The following is a 22,443-nucleotide window of genomic DNA, read 5'->3' on the forward strand; positions in this document are numbered from 1 at the left end:
TTGGAGGATAAATTCTATATTTGTGCAAAATCCCAGTTAATAAGTTACAGTAGTTGTTACTGTACTAGTGTGTGGCACTGTTCACATTTTAAATGCATCAATAATTAACACCCTGCCTACCAGGGCATATGGTTTCTTTATAAAGTCTCAAAGCGGGAGTGTGGGTTTTATCTTTGACTGCCTTGAGCCTCTGCCTGCACGCAGGCGCTTGGCGATTTGTCGCTTGGAACGGTGTCACTTTCTGTAGCTGCCACCGGTGCGGCCGCCTGCTGCTGCTCCTTCCATCCTGTCTCTGGCCGCCCTTGTTCGTGGCCAGGAGAGAGAACAGGGGGTCTCTGCTCCATCTTCTCCAGGTCGTCACAGTGGCTGACTGAGCTGGTCTCACTGAATGCATCAGAGCTTCTTAAAGACCTTTTAAAAATTTTTTGACCTGTAAAAAGAAGACAGTTTAGGAATACAGTTGAAGAACAGGGCAAGACAGTAAACGCAAAGTGCAGTGTAGACAAGTTGCATTTTGAAGAACGCAGATAAAATTAACAGCTGCAAAGAAACAGGTTTTATTTGCGTGCTAACTTGCACCTTATATGTAAATACTTGTTCACAATTACAGTTACCTATGCAAGTCAATAGTCTCTGCTACTTTATCCTGTGTAAACAAAGACTTGGTTCAATTTCAGATGAAAAACAGGTTGTTTGCATGCACAGTCAAATTATTTTACATTTAAAAAGTTACAGCAGGATTGCTATTCCCTGGAAAAATTTCTGGTAGAAAATTTACTATCCCAGACAGAGAGCCAGCAAGAAGTAAATGGTAAGTTAAAACAATACAGCTTCTCTCCCTGCCAGGCCTATAGTAATTACTAATATCACTATAAATAAAATGTCATATATTGAATAGCTTTTCACCCCAGAATGACTTTGCCTATCACATACCAGCTAGCAACAGAAATGCAGTTGCTCAAATACATGCATATTCATTATTTGTTTACCTGCTAATTTCTAAAAGTCAATAATCCTGTATTTAATATTCATGACTCACATTATGACATTCAGTTTCATACAATATTCCTGAGGCAGATTCTAGACTTCAAAGGCAATTGTTAATGCAGGGAGTAATAACTTCCCATAATCTAGAAAGAATCCTTGGGGAAACAGATTAGGCTGTTGTCCCATGCCAAATTCAAATTAAGGATTTAAGGTGTATTTCAGTTCCAAATATTATGCAAGATGGAGGACCACACTGGTCCGCCTGTATCATCTAACTTGGATTTGGGCTGGGGCAGAAGGCTCTGGCAATTCCAACACGCGAACACAGAGCAGCAGCTCACCGGGAAGGCGCTGCTTGGCGAGGCTGGAGGTCGGCGTGGGCGGCGGAGTGGTGCCCGTTCCTTGTGCTTTGGATACGTATGTGGACTCGGTGGATTCCAGAGAGCCTGTGGGGAAAAACAGTGCAGAAGTAGTAAACTGAATGTAACACCAGCCTTTCATCTGTATTTGAAAGGTACATAGCAGTCAATGAATCAAAACCCAAAAGGGAGGAAGGAAGGTTGCTTGTAAACACAGACAGGCTACTGCTCTAGAGAGGGCAGACATTTTTCTGAGTTTTCTGACTCTAGCACACACTATTTCAACAGGCAAACTGGTACTTTACCAATAGGGCACTAGTTAGGTGATAGAGGAATTCAGGATTTCAGACACAGAAATCACGTTCAAGTAGCACAGCAAAACATCTGAGTGACACTTTGCAAGCTCTCTCAAGCAAACACACATGCACGTACATGGAGGGAATATTTTAAGACTGGAACACTTGCCACAGTGCAAGCTTATATATAATTTATGAATATGGCATAAATCTCAAATAATATACACTTTTGCAGAGTATGTATCTAAAGGTACATCTATATCTTCAAGATATATCAGAGATATATCTAGAAGGCATATAATGATTTCTTTCTTAACAAAAGATAATGTCTAATAGATCTTGTGGAATGTGATTCCGTATATAGGAACAAAACATTAACTAGGCCAGTGCGGTTAGAAGATATTTCTCATCAGATGCTAGAGAAGTGGTGAAGAGGTTGTTCTTGCACATCCTGAGGGTGGATTATGTCACTCATGCACAGATCAGCCCCAGAAAGTCTGTTGCAATTTTAGTACAAAATTGGAAACATTTAGAATGACAGCGTAAGATGGCTGCACTTAGTCCTACCTGCTGTTAAATTAAATGTTCTTCCCTTTGGTGAGGCTTGAAATGGAGAAAACCAGTTCAGCACCGAGCTTACTACAGGAATTTGTCGCAACAGTCCCTGCAAAGTACACAAGGAAACACTGTCTGGTGAACGAGCTCCTTGTGTTGGCACAAGTTAACTGCAAGTTACCTAAACAACAAATTTTTTAGACCTTTACCTCTTCCAGAAGTCGTTCTTCATTGGCTTTCTGCAGCTGAAGTTGTGCTTCCTGTATCCCTTTTCTAACAACTTCAGTCATGTTTTCCAATAGCTGACAAATAACACAAGTGATATATAGATTATTTGGACTTGAAACTGTCTTTTCAGTTCTGGATTTGAAGATTTAAATACATTAGCCAATTTTCTAAAATATAATTTTAAAAATATACCCAGAGGATAGAAGATAATTTTAACAGAGATGGCACATATTTTTCTTTTACTTGGAAATGACCCTTTAACCAATTCCTCTAAGCACGAGGGAGCACATAAATGTGCCTCAGGGTGCACTGAAATTGACTGAAGAATTCTTAGCTTTATCACAGGTACAGTTTTATATACGAAAAAAGTGCTGAAATACAATGATCTATTAATACATACTCGTGAATTTTCTTCAATTTCTCTGCCTGTTGCCGCAATAGTTTCAACCAACTCAGACACGTCCAAATCCTCAGTTACCATGCCAATATAAACACAATTCTTCTCCCCTCCAAATTCTGGGCCTGTGAACAAAAAGAGAAGTTTGTAATACACAAAACTGCATTTTCACAATAGGCACTATGCGCACATGGGTACATGTGTTGGCATATGTGCAGAAATCCTTCTGCCCTCCATCATGCACTTTAGGAATTCAGTGCAATATCAGCATATGTCTAAATTATGCAAACCATAAAAGCCGAGTCCTGTGGGTCTTAAGGCAAAAAGGAAAAATCACCTACATCTAATCAACAAGAAGAGTTGATATTTAATACAGACAAAGACTTACAGAGCAAAGAACAGTATTAAAAATCCCTGATTCCTTTTCTGTATCTACCAGTTATTTGGTTTCACATTTCTAGGGTACTTGAACAACTTTTGAAAGCTGAATAGAAAGGATCAGAGTTATGAGAAAGCAAGATTTTTTTTTAGACCTATATTGTGACATTATTTACCAATTACCATTATTTGGATGGGAGATCATTTTTAAAAAAGTACAAATAAGCTGTTGTAAGGTAACAGAGCTAGTAAGATGACTCTTAGCTTGAATGCAAGTTTATTAAATAGTGTAGTTACCCGAAGAGAAAGCCAGATCCGACTCCAAGTCATTTAGTTTTTTCAGAAGTTCTGTGTTAATTTTTTCTAGTTCCTTTTCTTGTTTGTCATCATTCTTCCCATCACTGTGATAGCTGTATCTTCAAAAGCCAGAAGACAGTAATTTCACTTTACAGAACATACAAAAATATGCAAACAGATGTGCACACCAAGCATGCTTCCATAAACTAACCTACTCTATGAAACCAAAAACTGAGCGCAAAGATGGTTTAGATTAAGAAGGTTATCAGCCTTTGTAAACAGAGATTTTGAATGAGTGGAATTCCTGCTGCAAATGTGACTGAATAGAATGGATTTTTTTAAATGTAACATATTACTTATATACCAACTGTTTTGAGACTAGAGCAGCCGTTCCAACGGACTATATAAATGATCAGAATAAAAGACTTGACTTTCTTGGCAAATGAATAAATCGCGTTGAAGACAAAAATGCACGCAATGTTTGGCTATATAATGTAGGATCTGTATGCACTTTACAGCACCATTTAAGAGATCCACAGGCTGCTTCCAGTACTAGAATTGTTGTCCTAATATTGCAAAAGCAGCTCTCCATTTTTTTACATTGTTTACTCTGTTTATTTAAGAATACTATTTTTCTTCTTTAATTACACTCAAAAGCTTCAGTTGAGTGCAGAGAGAGATATTAACCAGCAAACAGTACATCAAGATCACTACTCAAGAGATCACACATTCCTTTTGGTTGATGCTCTTTACCTTACGACACCCAATCCTGGCCAGCTGAGATCCTCGACGTACACCAGGCCTACTGTTCTCTTCACTTCTTGCTTGAATTCTTCTCTCAGTTGCAGTGTACTTGTCAGTACCGATATCTTCATTTTTAAGCAGTCTACTAACTGATCGACATCTTGTATCTCAGTTCCTAAAACTGAAGAGCTGATGGGTTAGTAGGCGGTAAGCCTGAATGGACATAAAGATTACTTATACTTATTTCACATGTTTAATTGTTAAGAAACCTCTTAACAAGCTAATGTTAATATAATTTACAAGTACTATGAATTATCTTGATCTATCTATGAGTCTTTTCTTCAGTAAGCTACCCACCGATACATCAAAATAGCTAAAGACTTCCAAAAAAGAAGCCGGGAAAAAGAAGAATTTTTACGTTACAAACTAACAGTGACTATACCCTTGTTTGTTGTGTCAACAGCTAGTGTCAGAAAAAATTCTCATCCCATAGCCAGAGAGATAAAGAATTAATTGCTATTCTGTTCAAGAACCGAGAGCATCACCAAATAATATTACTTTAAGATTTAATTTTCTATATACATCAGAATCCTCTCACACCAGCATCGAGGTATTTTGATAGCTTAAGCTCTTCCGCCACCCAAGAGTTAGGGCAGCTAAAAGGAGACATCACACTCAAGCAGGGCCCCAGCGAGCTCCTCTGTGCATTGGCTGAATCTACACAAACTACGTATATGGTGCTAGCTTAAACTCTGAGTTTAAGACACTTTCCAGAAAATAGTTTTTTTCCACTACATAAATAGTTTAAAAAAAAAAGAGAGCTTTCATAAATAACTCTAGGTAATTATATTTGAACACCAGCTCCATTCCAGTGTCCAAACACCCATGTAGGAAAGGTTAAGTACCTTCTTGTGTTAAGCATGAGAGGAGGAACTGCAGGGTGACTCATCCCTGGTATTCTTTTCATTACTGCAAGAAAATGGAGCTCCTCCCCTTGCTTCTCCTAATGAATTTAAAAATAATCAGTCCAAATCTGCCTCTGCAGATGCAGTGAGGCAACGTCAGGCAGAACAGCTGAGCTGCAACAGCATAGCAGAATGCCGAAGCCGAGAGGTTTATTTAAAACAATTTAAATCCAAGACATGAAAAATCCCCACTATGGGAGAACATAGTAAAGCCTTTCTTGAGCATATCTACTTTTATAATCAGTAGAGTGTTGTGCACTCTCATAACAAATTCCATCTTTACAAGTGGCTGAATTAAGTGAATGTTACCTGCAGAAGTCATCAATGGGCTGAAACGCACACACGTGCCCTCATCTTCCAGTTCCACCACATCGACCCCACTGGCAGGAACCAGCTGCGCCAGCTGCTCTCCTAGCTGGAGGGATCAGGGCAGTTAACGAAACGCCAAGAGCAGAAGCCTCCTGCAGTCACTGCCTCAGGTTAGGCTGTTCCCACAGTTCAAATGAACCACGGCCCAGTTCAGTTTTACCTGAACTTCTCAAAATTCTAGAATTATTTCTTGCAGCGAGAGTACATTAGCTTGCTGGTGATAAAACAAAGTTGGATATTTAACTGAAGTTTTCACAATTTTAACTAAGCTATGAGCGTCACAAATCAGAAGTTCTTTCAATGCTGTCATCACATGAAGTACACCACAATTACTGAGCAAATAAACCATAACAGTTCTGCGCTCAGTTCTTTGAAAATGCTTCTAAATGTTTCTAAAGTTTATGCTGTTATAATCTGGAAGAGAAAGTCTCTTCATGAATGCACAGACACTGTCAGTGAGATACCAAGTTGACTTAAGAGACTTAAAAGTTTCCAGACAGACACACAAAATTCTTCCACCCCCAAATTTTCAATATCAAAAGTTCAAGATTCTGTAATAATTATTTTTTACTTGTAATATAATCAGAAATATGAAGCTAACTGTGCTGCAGAACGAATTAGTATTTTTTAAAACCCAAAATACACATCAGTTTTTGCAAAGGATAACACATCAAAAGTAACTACCAAGCCAATTTACTGAGTAAAGTTTTACAATCACTGATAACCCTCTAGAAACATTTAACTCTCCATCCATTCTTACCCACTGATTGAAAGTGTCATAAACATGTCTCTCGTTCCTTATTACGGGCTGCTGAATTGCCGAGGTCGGTGCAGCATGTGGGGTCTGATCTGAATCCAGAGATAAAAGAACCACAGAACTGTGTTTTTATTTAATTAAGTAAACAAAAGGCAAGCCATATAAAAGACAATTAAATCTCCTAGATAAGGTAACACACCTAAACTGTCTAATCTGTGGGATTTTTTTTTTAAGGTAAGATGAACATGGCAAATATGAAGTGTAAAACAAAGAATTGGACATATTAATTTTAAAAACAACCAACAAATACTTCTCAAAATTTTGAAATTCAAATACCCCCAAGAAACAGTTTTTTTTTCACATCCTGAAATAGCAAACTGCAATATTTAATGACGTGTTGAGCTACATTAAGCTTTAGTTATTGCTTTCTGTTTTTAAATAAACAAAAATAATTTAGGATTATAAGCCCACTATATTTAAAGATTTTTTTTAAGAGCTACAGCATAATTAATAGAATTCTACCTTTTATGTCAACCACTAAAAAAAGCGGTTGTGATTTAGAAAATCTAAAGACAATTAAAATCAATTCATACTATGAAACTTCACGATTTTCCTGGAGGTCCCCTGCCCCATCCGAGCGGGTATTTCCCCACGCTTGGGATGGACCCCTACGCCGAAGATGTCTCACTCTGGTAGCCCACAGGATAAAGCTGCCTTCCCAGACCACCCCCCAGAGCTGCCTGTGCTGGGCATGTTTTACAGAGCCGTTCCTATTGTGCTCTCCTATTTTTTTAAAGCTCTTGCACCAGTAAACAATAAAATACAGCTTTTGCACCTACCCACTAACATATCAAAAGAAACAGAAAGCCTGAGTAAAATCAAGGAAAAATCTTCTGTCATCAGTGCCCTCAAACACAGCTTGCTGCATATGGCAGTCTTTCATCAGCCTCTCCCAAGATCAAAACTCTCCACTCAAGGAGGCAGAAAATGATTTGCTATGAAAATTTAAAAAAACTGCAGCTTATCTAAAAAAAGTAGTTATCATACATATGAATTCTATCACACTAAATCATGACCTGTATTTACAACCTTTTTAAAAGGCATGTTATGCAAGAAATGTATACTGCATAGCATCTATCAAATCAAATTAATTTTGGAAATTAATAGTTTCAAAAGAAGGCAGACATTTTTCTTTTTCCCTTTAATAAATTACATACCTCTATTTGCATATTCCTGGAAGAACTTGAATACAACCACAGGAGAACTCAGTTCATCTTCAACCTTAAAAATAAATAAATAAATAAGAGGCTGTGAAAAAACTTACATAAAGATTTAACAGTGAATATACACTTTCAGATTGCTGAGCAAAGCATATCATTTTGTTTAGACAGCAATAACAATGTTCACATTATTTCAGTTTTAAAAGTTTCACAATCCTGCAAATTACACCATTTTTTTTTAGCTAGGTAAGAGGGGGAAGTGCTACAGTAATCCAAACCTCCAAGGAAAAATGCATTAGAAATGAATCTATAAGATGCAATTTCTAAAACATTACTTCTGTTAAAAAAAACCTCAACTGGGATTAAGTATTTTGTGTATCGATTCCATGGACTTCACAGTATCATCTCAACAACAGGGCAAGAGGCGGTCAGAAAATATTAGTAAGATTTATGAAAATTAGTTTCATAATCATATTACTGAACAAACCAATGTTTTAAAAGAAATCAACCGATTTCTGGATTTTTTTTCTGTTAAACTGACTGAGTAGAAGAGCATGCAGCAGTGGAACAAGTACAAAGCAGAGGCCAACAGGTGCTACACACTAGCACTAACACGTTGCAAAATCCCAGTGAATGCTTGAAATAAATTAACTAAGAAGCTATCGAGTATCTTCACAACAATGACTACATTTTAGATAATATTCCTCAAAAATTTCTTATGCATCTATGTCATTATCATTTAATAGCCAAAACTCAGCTGTACAACCAAGGTATTAAATGCAAACTGTACCGAAGTTTTAATGAAATCCAGGTTTTTCAAGTTTTCCAGCAACCTTTGGCTCTAAAAGATCACAGCAGAAGGGTGAAGGGAAAACAGAGATAAAAAATATAGTTTTAGAAGTTGAAAGTTACATTTATAAACATTAGTTACCACTATCATTTCAATATGTTACCAGTTCCCTATGAAATGTCAGTGATTCACCCAGTTCTTATAATGGAGAAATAGTTAATATTTTTAGTAAAACACAGGCTACAAAGTGCTTTTTGTTAAAATAAAATCCCCATAAAATATTGAGATAACACGTCTGAAACTATCAGCTAAGGAAAGCACTGTGTGTAGCAGAACCAATTGATTTTTTCCAAAGCTACCATAGCAACCAGTTATAATAGCTTTCTAAATTATTTTCATTAGAAAGACATTCTTATAAAGTGACCTAAGACTATTAATAGACTATTATAAAAGCAGAGATCATTCTTAGATGCCTGAGATTCTAATGACTAATGACGCTTCGTCGCACTCTGAAGTCTTTCATGCCAAAAGCTTTTTTCCTAGTGAGTGCAGAAACTGTTTATTTCCCACAAAACAACCTCTTTGGCATTCTTCTAATCTTGAAGAAGGGCTATATATTTAAGAGGAAAAATGCACTGGTTGTAACCAGAGATTTTTTTTTTTTTTAAACTAGCATATTACACTTAACTTTTAACGAACAAGGATTCAACATGGAAAATAGAGAATTTGTCACTGTATTTAGGAACTGTTTTGAAATCCTTTGTCAGCTGCTTATATTTACCACTCTGTATCAGTGCAATGCCTAGTAGAGTAGGAACATAAGAAATTGTCTCTCTGAACAGCTTTCAACCAAAATAGAAAAAAAAAAAGAGAAGTGACAGGCAAAAAAAGAATTACTAGTTGTGATGCGTGCTTTATCCTCTGCACAATCCCATCATGGCCCAGGTACTGCAAGGAGAGCCACAGCGGCAGGGCACGAAGCTTCTCTACAGGCTGACTTGATGTCAGCCCAGCTGCTAAGGACTAAAAAAGGAAAACAAATGACAAAGAATCATGATCATCAGCTTTTTACAGTTATCATCCATTCACTCCAATATTTACCAGTTACAGAAGTCTTCATAATTTAAATAGAGACTCTTTTGCAAATAATTATTTAGATGCTTATGAAGAACAAAACACTAGGCCATGGCTGCTGCTGCAGTCTCCACATCTTCAGAGTAACAGGAGTTAAACATACCAAGGAAGGATCCTCATGTCTGTAGAGTGTCACAGCAGGTACAGCTGGGAGCCCCAGCCAGGAGCCCAGGGTAAGTGTCATGCTGTCACATTTTGTAGCCGCCTTAAGTTCATTACAAAACAGAATAGAAATCATTTATATTTTGATTAGATTGTGACATTAAAATATACAGCATAAAGCTTCTAATGCTTATGCTTCTATACAGCATAAAGCTTCAGAAGCATAAAGCTTCTAGATATAGTAAAACATACCAGTACAGAAGAGGAGACATAACCCAAAGCCAAAGTTGCCAAATTCACACTAAAAAACAAAAACCACCTTGTTAAATATTTATGAAGACATAGCATTTTAATTAGCATTTTAATTTTCAGTTAATATATTTCATGCTGTTGTGTACAGAAAGGTTTTTTTTTTAAATAGACAGTAGATATTGCTATTAAATATTCAGAAATTGAAAACCCAAAAATAAAAATCAGTTTCAATGTAAAAATTTATCAGTTCAGCCTCCAGGGACTTCATTCCTACAAGTCCTACCCATAGCTCAGCTCCAATGTTTTACCAGAAATATACAGCATGCAAATAAAACACCATGCAATGAAACATCAAAAAGCAAGGACAGATAAAATTACTACCTGAGCAATAACAACCTATGCTGAAATAATAACCACTTCAGTTAGCTACTGAAGTGTAGTTTACCTGTATAGGTAAAACAATCTGTATCTTGTATGGTGACAAATTTACTACTGCTCTACCAGATTGTTAGCTATAAAATTGTGAGCTATCCATTACACTGATTTTTTAATTAATAAAGTTAAAAATCTCAAGTTTCATACCCTTCTACATGGAGCCACATGTTGTACTGTTCACAAAGTTCCTTCAGACGCCCAAGTTTATCCGTGTGCCCTGCTCCTGGTGTCCCTTTGTGGGAAAGGAAAAAAAGGGAGTCATGAAGGGTAAGAAGGCAAACTAGGACTTACAGGAGAAGAGGATCTTTCATCCTGCTGAAAAAGTGTCACACAGAAGTAGCTAGAGGGATTTTTAAAAAGGGCTCACTGCATTGCTCAGTGGTGAGATACGAACAATCAGAACTCTAGACAAATTTTTTTGCTATTGTTTGTTCACAGCACTTGCCTGCATTGGCCACAAGCAACAAAGGCAGTTTTCCAGATTCAGCATCATCTTTAATCAATCTGTCCAATAAAGCAACATCCTGTTATCAATAAGAAGAAAATATATATTTATAAATGCATGTCTCAAAATCTCACTATTTCTGTCAAACTGGAAAAGCATGCTGAAGTAGAATAGAACAGTATTCCTCAGTCATGCCTTGATTAAATCCTTAATATCTTTCTGTTTATGACTTGTACTTTCTTTTACCCAAGGGTAAAATAAGCCAAAGGTCAGATTTGTGAGAAAAACAACAAATACATCATGTACTTTGTAAATATATCTCTTGCTATACATATTCTAAATAAGCTCTTGCACTACATAGCACTTTCTGCAAGACCAAGATTTCAGCTCCTGGTATCAACAATTCCTTCCCAATAACATTCTCGGCATTCACTTTACGTTTCACAAAATATGTAGGAAGACAAATCAACTTACCATTTGATGCTGAGATCCAAACATAGTGTTACAAGGCACCCGGCACATGCAAGAAATGGGTAGCCCTAGCTGCAATGAAAATGATGGAATATGAATAAAGCTTTAGGATGCTGGTTTCAAGCGTTCACAGAAATACACAGACTAAGCAACAAGATGCAGAAAACAGAAAATACAGCAATTAAAAACCTGGATATTACATTTCAAAGCAAGCTTTCTGCTAAAATTTATGAAGAAATTACTAGTGAAGAGAAGAACATGGGAGAAATTGGGAAAAAAAAAAAGTCAAATTTTGGTTAGCACATGAACTGCATACAGTATGTCTAATGAGACATACTGAAAATTGTGCTCTATATTAGCCCAAATTCATGCCTGTTTTCTTGGCCACCCTTCAATTAATACATCCTATAGCCAAACAGGCCTTTTTGCCAGACATGCCAGGCTCTGCTGAAGGTTCATTTTAGTATCACTAACTTGCACGTATTTGGCTGGTGTCAGAGTATGTCTTTTCCACCTTAATCAACCTCAGACTTCTACCCCCTGTGTTGCTATTGTTCACATTGCTATTGTTTCTACTTTGAAGATAAAGAAGTAAATTTTCCAAATCATCATGCTAGATCGAACAGATGACCTTCAAGGCAGACACATGGGAAAACTATCACTAGTCCCAAACAATTAACTGCTGCTAGTATAAAATACCAGTCTCTTCCAGGAAAGTCTGAATAGTTTTTTGGGGGTTTTTCTTTTTTTTTTTTTTTAACCTAAACTTCCAACAGGTAAAATGAAACCAGACAGATTCTACTTGCAACTAAACCCCCAACTAATTCACTTTACCTGATTGCAGAGAGCTTGGCCCAAGTCCATTCTAGCTGCAGAACTAATATATATGACAGGCTGCTTAGTGTATAACACATTAAATCCTTCTACTGTATAATCTTCATAGCGTGTGTGAATAACAAGCCGACAAATTTTTAAGAGACCTTCACGATCATCTTCATGATAATAAGCTGACCCATTTTCATACCTGCAAGAAAAACTGAGTAAGTATTGACAAACGAAAACAATACCCAGTTTAATTTTTAAAATATCACTGACCATCTAAGGAGTTCACATGGGGGAAAGGGTAAAAATAACATAGAAATCTTTAATTTACCCAGAATAAAAGGAAATTTTGCTCAGACGGGCTGATATTAACAAGGCAGGAAGCACATATTTTCATTTCAATTCAGAGATGAAGAAGGAAAACATGTTGGACTTTAAAATTTCTTTAAGAGAGCTCAAAGTCCACTTAACAAAAGCATGAAAAAAATATTTTAAAAGACAGGCTCAGTGTTTCACCTGAATTCAACATGTATGTTAAAGGAGAATGCAACATGATGTTCTTCAGTTGTAAGTTGGAAAAAATGGAACGAGAGACAAAAATATGGCAAGCGTGGGCAGAAACTTGCCAGTTTTGTGGTAAAATCACAAATAAGGATATCTCATAAGCCCAAAATTACTGATATCGTTTCTATTTTAGTAAGTTTAAAAATAAGGCTGCAATTTAGTAAAATTTATTCAGAGTGCTACAAAGCACTTGTCTAGAAGCCTTTTGAACACCTGAGTTACATAACTAAACTGTATTTTTTTCTCAGCAGTACTTATTATTGATTTTATGCTGTTTTTCTGCCTTCAATTTGATTTATTAGGCACACTTCTTTAGGGCTTTTGCGGTGGTTTAACCTTTTTCTTTAAAGCCCTCTAAGCACCAAACTCAGATCAGCGGAAATAGGAGCAAGATAACCAAAGAAGAGAGAAGGTATAACTGAAGAGAGAAGGTACCTCCCCCTCCAACATAGAGCCACCTATCCAGAAGACTTCCAGCCTTTTTCTCCTGTGGGATAGTTTAAGACACCCATACTGAATGATGAAATAAGCATTGATAAAATAGACAATTATAAGATATTTCATTCTACAAAAAATTTCAATACCATACCTGAAAAACAGAATGAGACCCCAGAAGAGCCAATAAAAAGTTAACTGACAATGTCTTTTAAAAATATGAAGTATCACAAACTCCAGCAACAGAACACAGGGCTCAAGAAATAAAAATTTAATTAAGTGGTCAACTCTCTGCCTGCAACTGCACTTGACCCTTGATTCCATCATATATTTCTTATAAAATGACTTTTATAACAAGCATATTACTAACAAATTCCTGCCTTTCAACAAGAGACATTTACTTTTTTATTTGTTATAACGTACCTAAAGGATAACCTTTCAAAGAATATTAGTAAATTTATGGCACCATAGTTTCTTTTCTGGATATCTTGATTTCAGGTAAAATATTTTTAAACAGCCATCATTATTTAACCATATATGTTATTCATAATGACCCACCTGAAGAGCCTGCAAAGCCAGAGAGTAGTATCCGAAAGGATCCTTGTGGTCAGTTTTCTCAGTCGTTCTCTGTCCAGAACTGATATATAAGCAGCCAAACTATGTCCCAGTAGAGCCATGTGACCCTGTTCTCCAACATTTTGCAGTCTGCAAGCCAAAACACTGTATCACAGTAACTGCCAACTAAACATAAGTCATGAATATTACAGGAATTTCAGGCTAGCCTATTTTTACTGTAGATAGGCAGAATTTGCTGTTAAGCAACTTGAAATATTTATCAGAATGAAGCACAGTTCACCACAGTGACCACAGTGCCACCGGGTATTAACATACTCAAACCCTGGGGGAGACAGTGGCACTTGCGCTTGATTTGGTCAAGCTACTTACGATAACCCTTCTTTTCCTCCTGCAGACAAAGCTCAGAAGGTTATCATTCATCAAGAAGCTTTCATTTCCTTTTTTCTTTTTGAATCTCTCTAAACTGTAAGTTTAAGCACTTTAAAATGCTTAAATGTATACATTCTAAAATAATCACAAATTGTAAGAAAATCGCGTATTTTCTACTTACAATTCAAAGTGCCTTTACCTGTAGGCCTGTGAAGACTCCTCCTCCTCTTCTCCATGCATGAGGTTCTGTACTAACTGAAGTATGCTCACCATATCCTGGCCACTGGCAGCCCGGGGCGAGGAAACCAAACCAAAGCAAGAGGTCAGTACCAGTATCTAATGCCAAGGCCACTTAGAACACTGCACAGCAAGAAAGCTAACATTTATAGGAGTGCAACGTAAAGTTGAAATGTTTATTTAATTCTTAGGAAAAGTCAATTTCATGCCGCAACTCAGGAAAAAAAAAAAGTTCCATTTATGCACACAAGAGCATCCATTAGATTGCAAAGTTTACTAGGTGTTAACTTGGACTTACGTAAAAATCATTTGCAGCGCAGAGGCTGTGACAGATTTAAACCTTAGCTTTCAAATGCAGCTATCTGGTGCATTACACACAAAAATGCCATGCAATTTTTCAGACTGCTGTGATACAGTAAAAACCTTAAAAAAAAATCCAATTTATCCAGAAAGAAACAGTCTCAGTTATGAATTTCTTATCTGGATGCTTTATGAATCTTTACTACGTAGCACAAGTTAATCTGTATCTATCTGTATCTACTCAATCACAGCAATGCTTCATTAGCTTCCAGGAGTACAAAATTCCAATCATCAAGGACAAGTGATCTTTTTTTTCTCCTCTGCATAAACATGGAAGTAGTCACAAAAGGACATTCATGCCTGGCAAATGTTCATGTTTGCTTTAATACAGAAGTTGCCTGGAAAGCAAACTTACAGACTCTTAAAAAAGAGCATTATTTAAAATCATCATTGCCTACCTGCCCTGAAGGGGTCCTGGAATATCCTTACGTGTGTATCTTTTTTCATTTTCTTCCTCTTTTCTAAATAAGAGAAGCAAAAAAGAACAAACTACTATATCTAGTTTGTATTACGTAGCATCAAATATGCATTTGACTTGGATTCACAGGAATACACACTGAGATGCTTCACAATCTATGACTTCACTTAAAACATTTGGATGAATAAACCAAAAAAGATCAACATAAAAAATTAGCTCAGACTGGAATGCGAAGTTTCTAAGGTTTTTAACTCTTTAAGAGAAAATATCAAACTTGGTGAATGGCCTCACATAGGAACGAAAAGTTATTTGTATTGCAATAGGAAGAGAGCAGATGACTGCAGAAAATAAATAAACCAAAAAGAAACACTCACTGGATTCATTCTGAATACTGCACAGCATGCATATAAATACATGCATTTATTTGAAAAATCTCATCATTTCAGAAACAATAGTGATTTGTATAGTGGTAAACTTCAAATTACAATATGACCTTAAGCTACTAAGAAGAAGAGTTCTATCTGCTTAATGACAATGACATTAATAATCACCTTCAGGAAAGAGTTATTTCTTTTGTCGTTGTTATTCTTTACACATACCTTTGATTGTCTTCTAGCATCTTCATTGCTTCATTCAGGTTCTTTCCCATCTCTGCTAGAGTCGGATCCACCATCTTTGAGCGGGGGGAGGAAAAACAACTTTTCAGAAAGACTGATAAATCATCTGTCTTACTGGGCTGCCCACATCCTTGATAAAACATAATGCATGAGGCAGATGCTTTTTAATTATTCAGTGTGCACTATACAAAATGAAAATAGAGTATGGAAAATATGACGATACCCAAAATACAAGTCTTTCAGTGGAAAAGCTCATTTAAAAGTTATCCTTTCACTTCACTGGAGAACTCATTTCTACACTGCTAGACACTACCGTCTTCTCATCGCTTTGACTCCAGACTAGTCCCTCACACATTCAGCTCTCTTGCAATAAGTTGATCCTTATTTAAAAAAAAAAAAAAAAAAGAAAAGAAAAACTCTAGCCTCTCTGCCATGGTAGTAACTGGAAAAAGACACAGAGGAAACAAAGCCAGATCAGAGACAAGCACAATATTATTCTTACCTATTACCTCCTAGAAAAGATGCTGCTCAGGAAATTAAACATTAAGAACTTTGAGTCTTTTGATGTAAACTCACAGAAAAAATATTTGCAAAAATGGAAAGTTTGTGTTTTAAGGTATTCATACATATTCAAGTATTAATTTCTATCAGAGGTTAAAAAGGCAGTATTTCTTAACTGTGGAAAGCAAATGTTGTTAAGACTGCTCTAGTAAATGTAGAACAACAATTTTGTAATAGAGAGCACAAGCAGGAACACAATGGTGTCATTCAGGTTTTACCTGCCAAACTTTGACAGCAATTGCCAAAACAGATGGGAAACCACCTCATCTAAACAGTCTTATAAACTTATTTCAAATACCTTTAAACCAATCTGTAATCTAAGTTTGAGAAATGCCCTTTAACAAGACAAAAGAGGAAAAAAAAAATCTGCAGCTGGCAAAAGAATGACCCAGAACTTGTTTTCCAACAGTGAAAGCCCTCTAGCTACACAAAACAGGTTAAAAAGCCAGGATTCACTGCTGAAAGCAGGTATAACACATGATTGTTGGAGCCTTTTGGGATGGAAAAGAACTTTAAAAAAATCACTGAACATAGTTCTTCTGAACCATCTGACAAACTCAAAGACCGGTAAGTAGTTTGTTCAAGGCAAAAAAAAATAGTTTTCTAGGAAAAAAAAAAAAAGGAAAAAAAAGTGACTGCCATCTAAGCACATTAAACCCAACAGCCTCTCTTCAAATCAAAGCATTTAGTAGTTAACCCTTTAGGTTGTTGCTAAGGTTTGGGGATTATATGTTTTTAAAAACGAAATCCTGAACAGGCTCAAGAGAATTTAAGTCTACATCAGCCACAGTGCAGGGATACATGGCTGATGCTATAGCAGTGAGCTGAGAAACAGCCTTGCCCAAAGCCTGCACATGTTTCCCAGCACTGGCACCACAGGCACGCCAGCTACACAGGCAAGTATGTTTGCTCATGCACAAGGAGGTATAACAGTAAAATTAACTGCAGAAGGGAGTGGGATTAATTTACATGAGGATTTTACACTGTTTTCATCTGGAGGGCTGATTAAGAAAAAAAAAAAAAAAAGCAATTTGAGCTTCACCATATGTTCAAAGGCTATTTTTTACTAAAATATTTAGAGATTTATGTCATGTTATAGCAAGTGGTAGGTGGCTAGAAGAATCAGGAGCCAGGCATGGTCGTACTGTCATACAGCAACCAACTGACAGCTCTGCATTCTGCTGCTTTAGAAACAGCCAGTAAAAAGTATTTGAGGAAAGAACAAAGAAAGCACAAGTATTCATTCAGATAATAACAACAACAAAAAACTAAATACGATCATGATAATATTTCCATGTATTTCCAGTGGTTTCTGTAGAGTTACACCACACCAAAGAAATGTTGAAATCTTAAAGTAATTTTAAAGACTTTTGAAAGGAGTGATGGACTAGACATAATGTATTGATTATGCCAGCCTCTATGGAGAGATGGTAATAAAACAAAACAAAAAACAAATGGCTAAAAAGCAGTTATTTGCTTAAATCCTTTTCAGCATTAAATGCTACATATTCAAACATCTGCTGCAGGTGATGCTATAAGATGTAGAGATATTACAAAAAAAAAAAGCATCTGATCTGCTATATTTGTTACTAACACAAAATCACATCATGTATTTTAACTCGCATGTGCTTCCCTTGCAGTTTACACTGTCTTGCTTTCTGTACCTACCATGCATTAATCCTTTCTGCCAATAAGCAGACAGAATAAGGGCACTGCATACAGTTTAAAAGTTATTTTTTCTGCCACAAAATGTTATTCTAAGCTTCATAGAGTGCTACGAAACAGCAAGTCTTTGAATTCGGATATGGGTTTAATGGGAAAATAAATCCCTTCTGTTTTTTTTCCAAATGCTAATTTCACACACAGCAACTTATTTTCTCCCTTGCATCAGAGGAAGCCAAAAAATCCCTATTACTGCTGCATACCGAATTTGATATATACTTTTCCTCCCCTTGCTCATTAGCAAGGCGGTGGAGGTGGAAAGCACATGAGCTCTCTGCTTAAACAGCTAAAAAAAATAGACGAAGTTTCAAGGAGCCAGTCCATTATGGAATGTTTCTGAATACACGTTCAATCATGTATCATAATAAATGCAATGTGTTCCGATGGTTTAGTTTGTAAATAAACTCAAGTGTTGAGAAGAAAAGACTGTCATGCAAGTTTTGAACCTTACCTCCTAAACCACAGGTCAACACATTTCCTTGGGCAGTGACAACTGCATTAGATGCAAGTGGCATGATGCCTGTATTGGATTTTTCATAATGATGCACAGGAAGGCATAACCCTCATCCTGGGAAAATAAATTTGCCCAAGCAGTGCAAGAACCATGAGGGTGCAAATGCTTGTCATCCCAAGCATTAGTCCTCGTTCTTCCAAAGCTTTTAGCATTTGCTGATTTAGACATTGCAGAGCATCTTGGTGATCTTTCTTAGGCACCTCCTGAGCATTCTGCTTTTCTTCAAACTTACTTGACAGTTTCCTTCATTCCCCATATGAATAGTCTCCACACCCATTTTGGAAAGGCAAATAAAGGCTGCACAGTACAAGAAACAGAGCAAATACAATTTTAAAGCAGGATGCACCAGCACTCTGCCTGAGTTCACTTCCCTTCAAGCGCAGGCTCCATCCCCGAGCTTGCCTGACTCCTGTTTTAGTGGCCTTCTGCCGCATTCGCATCCTTCACATGCACCATCTCTGTGATCCTTTCCACCAAGCACTAGGAAACTCTTTCCACCAAGTCACTTATAGAAAAGCTGTGGCCTCTCCTGGGTATTCCATCCAGCACAGCAGAATTGACATGGCTCTAAGCTCTCCTCCACCTTTTGAATTCAATTTACTTAAAAATTATAAAGCTTACTTTTGCTTTTTCTATGGAAGTTTCTGACATTATTCACCGGATCAGTTAGACGTAGAGTTCTTGAGAAACTGAAGGATAAAGAAGCATGTTTGCTTTATTTTAGGTTCTGTCCTCATGTGTCCAGGAATAAACTACGAAGATAGAAGATTAACTGTTAATCAACTCACTTGAAAGTATGTGCTTCTGAACATTAATATGAAAGCCAGATATACGTTTTTTAATATTTCTCCTCTGCTAAAAAAGAAACTTAGAACTGCGAACTGGAAAGTAACTACAAGAACTAGGACACTACTTGCAAAATTATCTCAGAAACTGAAATTGCTTACATTAGCCTTAGCTTCTGCGCTCATTCCTTCTCCTGGAATCAAAGGAATTGACTCTGACCACAGGTAGGTTTTTGCCCCTTTGACTAGTTGAGTTACAAGACACACAGTGTCATTTCAAGAGCTAAGGAGGCACCAGCCACTGCTTCTTTCCATTTGGCATCTTGCCACCTCTTTCCCCTTCAGTCCTTCAAAAAAACTGATGTTCACTAGCTTGCACTGATTTTTTTTTTTAAGTCACATTGCCTTCAAAAATGTACTAATCCAACTCAATTAGGTTAATTTGCAGTAAGTCTGAATCATGCTTACTTCCGAATTTTATTATTTTTAGAGCACTTTGAAGTGCAAACTGTTTGTCATTTAAATGCAGTGGTCTCACCATTGAGTTACTTGGTAATAGTGGAAGGATGTGTGGCCATCTCTAGTTGTGATAAAATGGAAGGTTAATTATAAACTTAGAAATGAAAATACTGTTTCATATACCAATGCTGTTTAATCTCAATTCTGCATTCTCAATAGAGTGTACCTCAGAAAGGGACAGTTTTTAACAGTCTGCTATCAGTTTACAAAACTAAACTATTGTGTCTGCAGATTCACATGTGTAGGTTATTGAATATTTCTTGAAAAGTATATTTCATTTTTTCACTACACTATTATTTTTGCTAAAGGAAGTTTTGTCACCAAAACCAAAAACCACTCTCAACAGTAAATAGTCTCAAACAAGATCAGTTTACTCTTCAGCCAGAAAAACACTATTTTTGTTCACCAGGATAAGAAAAGATATATGAAACAAAAACAAAAAGCAGCCGCTTTGTGTTTATTAGTCTAAAATGAAAAAGACATCCTACTACCATAAGGTATTTTGCTTTCCTTATCCTTATCACTTCCCTGTCATGCAGCAGAATTGGCACATGAGTCTGCTCTGACAAGTTTTCCATAAAGTAACCAGGATGTTAGGGCAATTAATGCAGTTACAAGCGACAAAAGACAGAGGCTGAGTAAGAAATCAGAAACTTTTTCATATGTAGATAAAACAGTGTTATGGAGTCACAGAAAGAATTTGCCATGTTCATGTATTATCAAGGTTATCAGCCTGAAACTTAGAATGTTTAAATCCTTCAGAAGATGTGTCACTTATGTCAAAATACAGATGGGGGACAAACAACAACAACAACAAAATCACAGACTCATTTGCCAAACTCGTTCTGAAATTAATGTAGGCTTCCAGAAGTATTACAAGTTTAAGTTCACACAAAAAGGATTTCTGCATCTCATTTAAAGTTCATTCTAGTTCTAATCTTATGCTACACATATTCATACACCGAAACAAATGAGATGTTTGTCTGCTAAAACAAAACTAAGCTACTAGAATGTTGGTGAGTAAATCTGTGTATCAGACTCTACAGGTTTCACTCACAATCCTATCGCATAGTATTTTCAATTCCCAAGAAGCTTTTCATTTAGTAAATATACACACACATATACACAGACACACACACACTTTTTAAAATTTGTACAAAGCTAATGACTGGAGTTGTTTGATATTAGTATAAATCAAAGCTAAACATATGATTCTATCAAAATGTCTTCTTTATTAAGAAAAAAAAAAGGCATTAAAATTTGCCAAATCTTTGTATAAGTTAAACGTACTTATCACAGATGTCCCAGTAAATGATATGTGTAAATAAATAAAAAGAAGGGACTCTTTAACATATTTTTCATGGGGATGGTGCTATATCTACTGGTTCTGTTGCCCAGTCACTAATCGCATCAGAAAGGGCACTTTCCAAGTCTAGCACTCATTTCACTAGACCCCATCCCATACGACCTTGCAGTCCTGATGGCAAAGATCTCAAATACGAATCACACTGTGTACAGTAAGGGAAGCAGACGAGAACTATTAACTTCTCTTAAGCACACAAAATAAAGCCATGGCAAACGCACTCTACCCGGAAGGTGTACAGAACCACGGATAAGCTCTACAAAGCAGCCATTCTGGCCTCATGTACAAAACAGGCCTTGCGAAGCACAGCAGGTGCCATAAAAGCCAGCAGATGTGTGACAGCTCCGGGATTACTGTACTGGAGCCTCCCTGACTCACAGGGACAAGTGCTGCCCGTGACTTAGGGCATTACAGAATCAATATTTGCTTTACACAGTGCATCACACAGGATAAAGCAAACAGCAGGATGAAAAAAAGCCCAATATAAGAGAGGCGGAAAAAAAGCTCAAGAGTATTTCCTCTACCGTCTTTTTTTTAAGATTTTTTTTTTAGAAAAATTAAAACGAACAAACGAACAAAAACCCTTCTCCCTAGAGCGTTTTCCTCACAGTTTCCTCACAGACCCCTCAGACTCCCCGCGGAGTCAGGTCGCGGGGATCGCCCGCGCCCCGGCCCCCTCCCCGGCGCCGCCGCGGCCCCGCGCACCTTCTCCAGGGAGGCGTCCATCGCCGGCGGCGCCCCCGCCGCGCGCCGCTCCCCGCCGGCCACTTCCGCCTCGGCCGGCTCCACGCTGGCAGCGCTGACGAGCGGCGGGGAGGAGGCGCCCGAGCAGCGCAGCGCGCCGCGCCTCACCTAGGGAACGGCGCCCGCGCCGCCGCCGCCGCCGGAGCGGGGCACGGACCAACGCGCGGGGAGCGCGGGGAGGCGGCGGGAGCCCGCGGGACACGGAGAGGGTTGGTCCGCCCGGCTCCCTCAGCGGGCAGCCGCCCGCGTCCCCTGCGCCATCTCATGGAACAGGCCTGGAGGGAGGCTGGGAGGGAGGCGACAGGTACTGGCGCATGCGCAGCGGGGCGGGCTGTAGCCCGGCGCTCCCCGCGCCGCACGGGAGGGCGGCGGAGGAGCGGGCCGGATCTTGCCCGGCTCTACCGTTCAGCGCGGGGAGGTGCCCGTGGCGGGGCCTGGCAGGCGGCTTTGGGGTGCGCTGCCCCGTCACCCTGATGCCAGTCGGCCCGCCACGCCTGTCGCGTGGGCACGGCGTCCTCCAGGCGCCTGTGCCGCATGCGCGCGTTGTGCCACGCTGCTCGCTGCGTGGTTACTGCAGCAAAGGCCGCAAATGGCATCGCTGCAGTACCTGTGCAGAAGCACTTAGAGTAGCAGGGCCTCCTTACGGTGCATTCTAT

General features: G+C 38.1%; 1 protein-coding gene across 1 annotated transcript; it reads right to left on the bottom strand.

Annotated features, from left to right (window-relative positions):
* Positions 1-21,888, bottom strand: PDXDC1 (pyridoxal dependent decarboxylase domain containing 1). Its single transcript, XM_010217656.2, has 23 exons — positions 21,749-21,888; positions 15,562-15,635; positions 14,943-15,005; positions 14,147-14,230; positions 13,561-13,707; positions 12,016-12,205; positions 11,185-11,253; positions 10,711-10,789; positions 10,413-10,497; positions 9,831-9,879; positions 9,580-9,681; positions 9,240-9,365; positions 8,343-8,393; positions 7,550-7,613; positions 6,336-6,424; positions 5,516-5,621; positions 4,251-4,422; positions 3,498-3,616; positions 2,826-2,947; positions 2,407-2,499; positions 2,210-2,306; positions 1,329-1,433; positions 1-430 (listed from the first exon to the last, which is right to left on the bottom strand). The coding sequence occupies exons 1-23, from the start codon at positions 21,767-21,769 to the stop codon at positions 168-170; spliced, it is 2,370 nt and encodes a 789-aa protein (XP_010215958.2). The 5' UTR covers positions 21,770-21,888; the 3' UTR covers positions 1-167.
* Positions 21,889-22,443: the final 555 nt, after the last annotated feature.

Source organism: Tinamus guttatus, unplaced genomic scaffold (genome assembly GCF_059628265.1).
Source record: "Tinamus guttatus ecotype Peru unplaced genomic scaffold, ASM5962826v1 Tinamus_guttatus_pri_ptg000172l, whole genome shotgun sequence".
Classification (NCBI taxonomy): Eukaryota; Metazoa; Chordata; class Aves; order Tinamiformes; family Tinamidae; genus Tinamus; species Tinamus guttatus.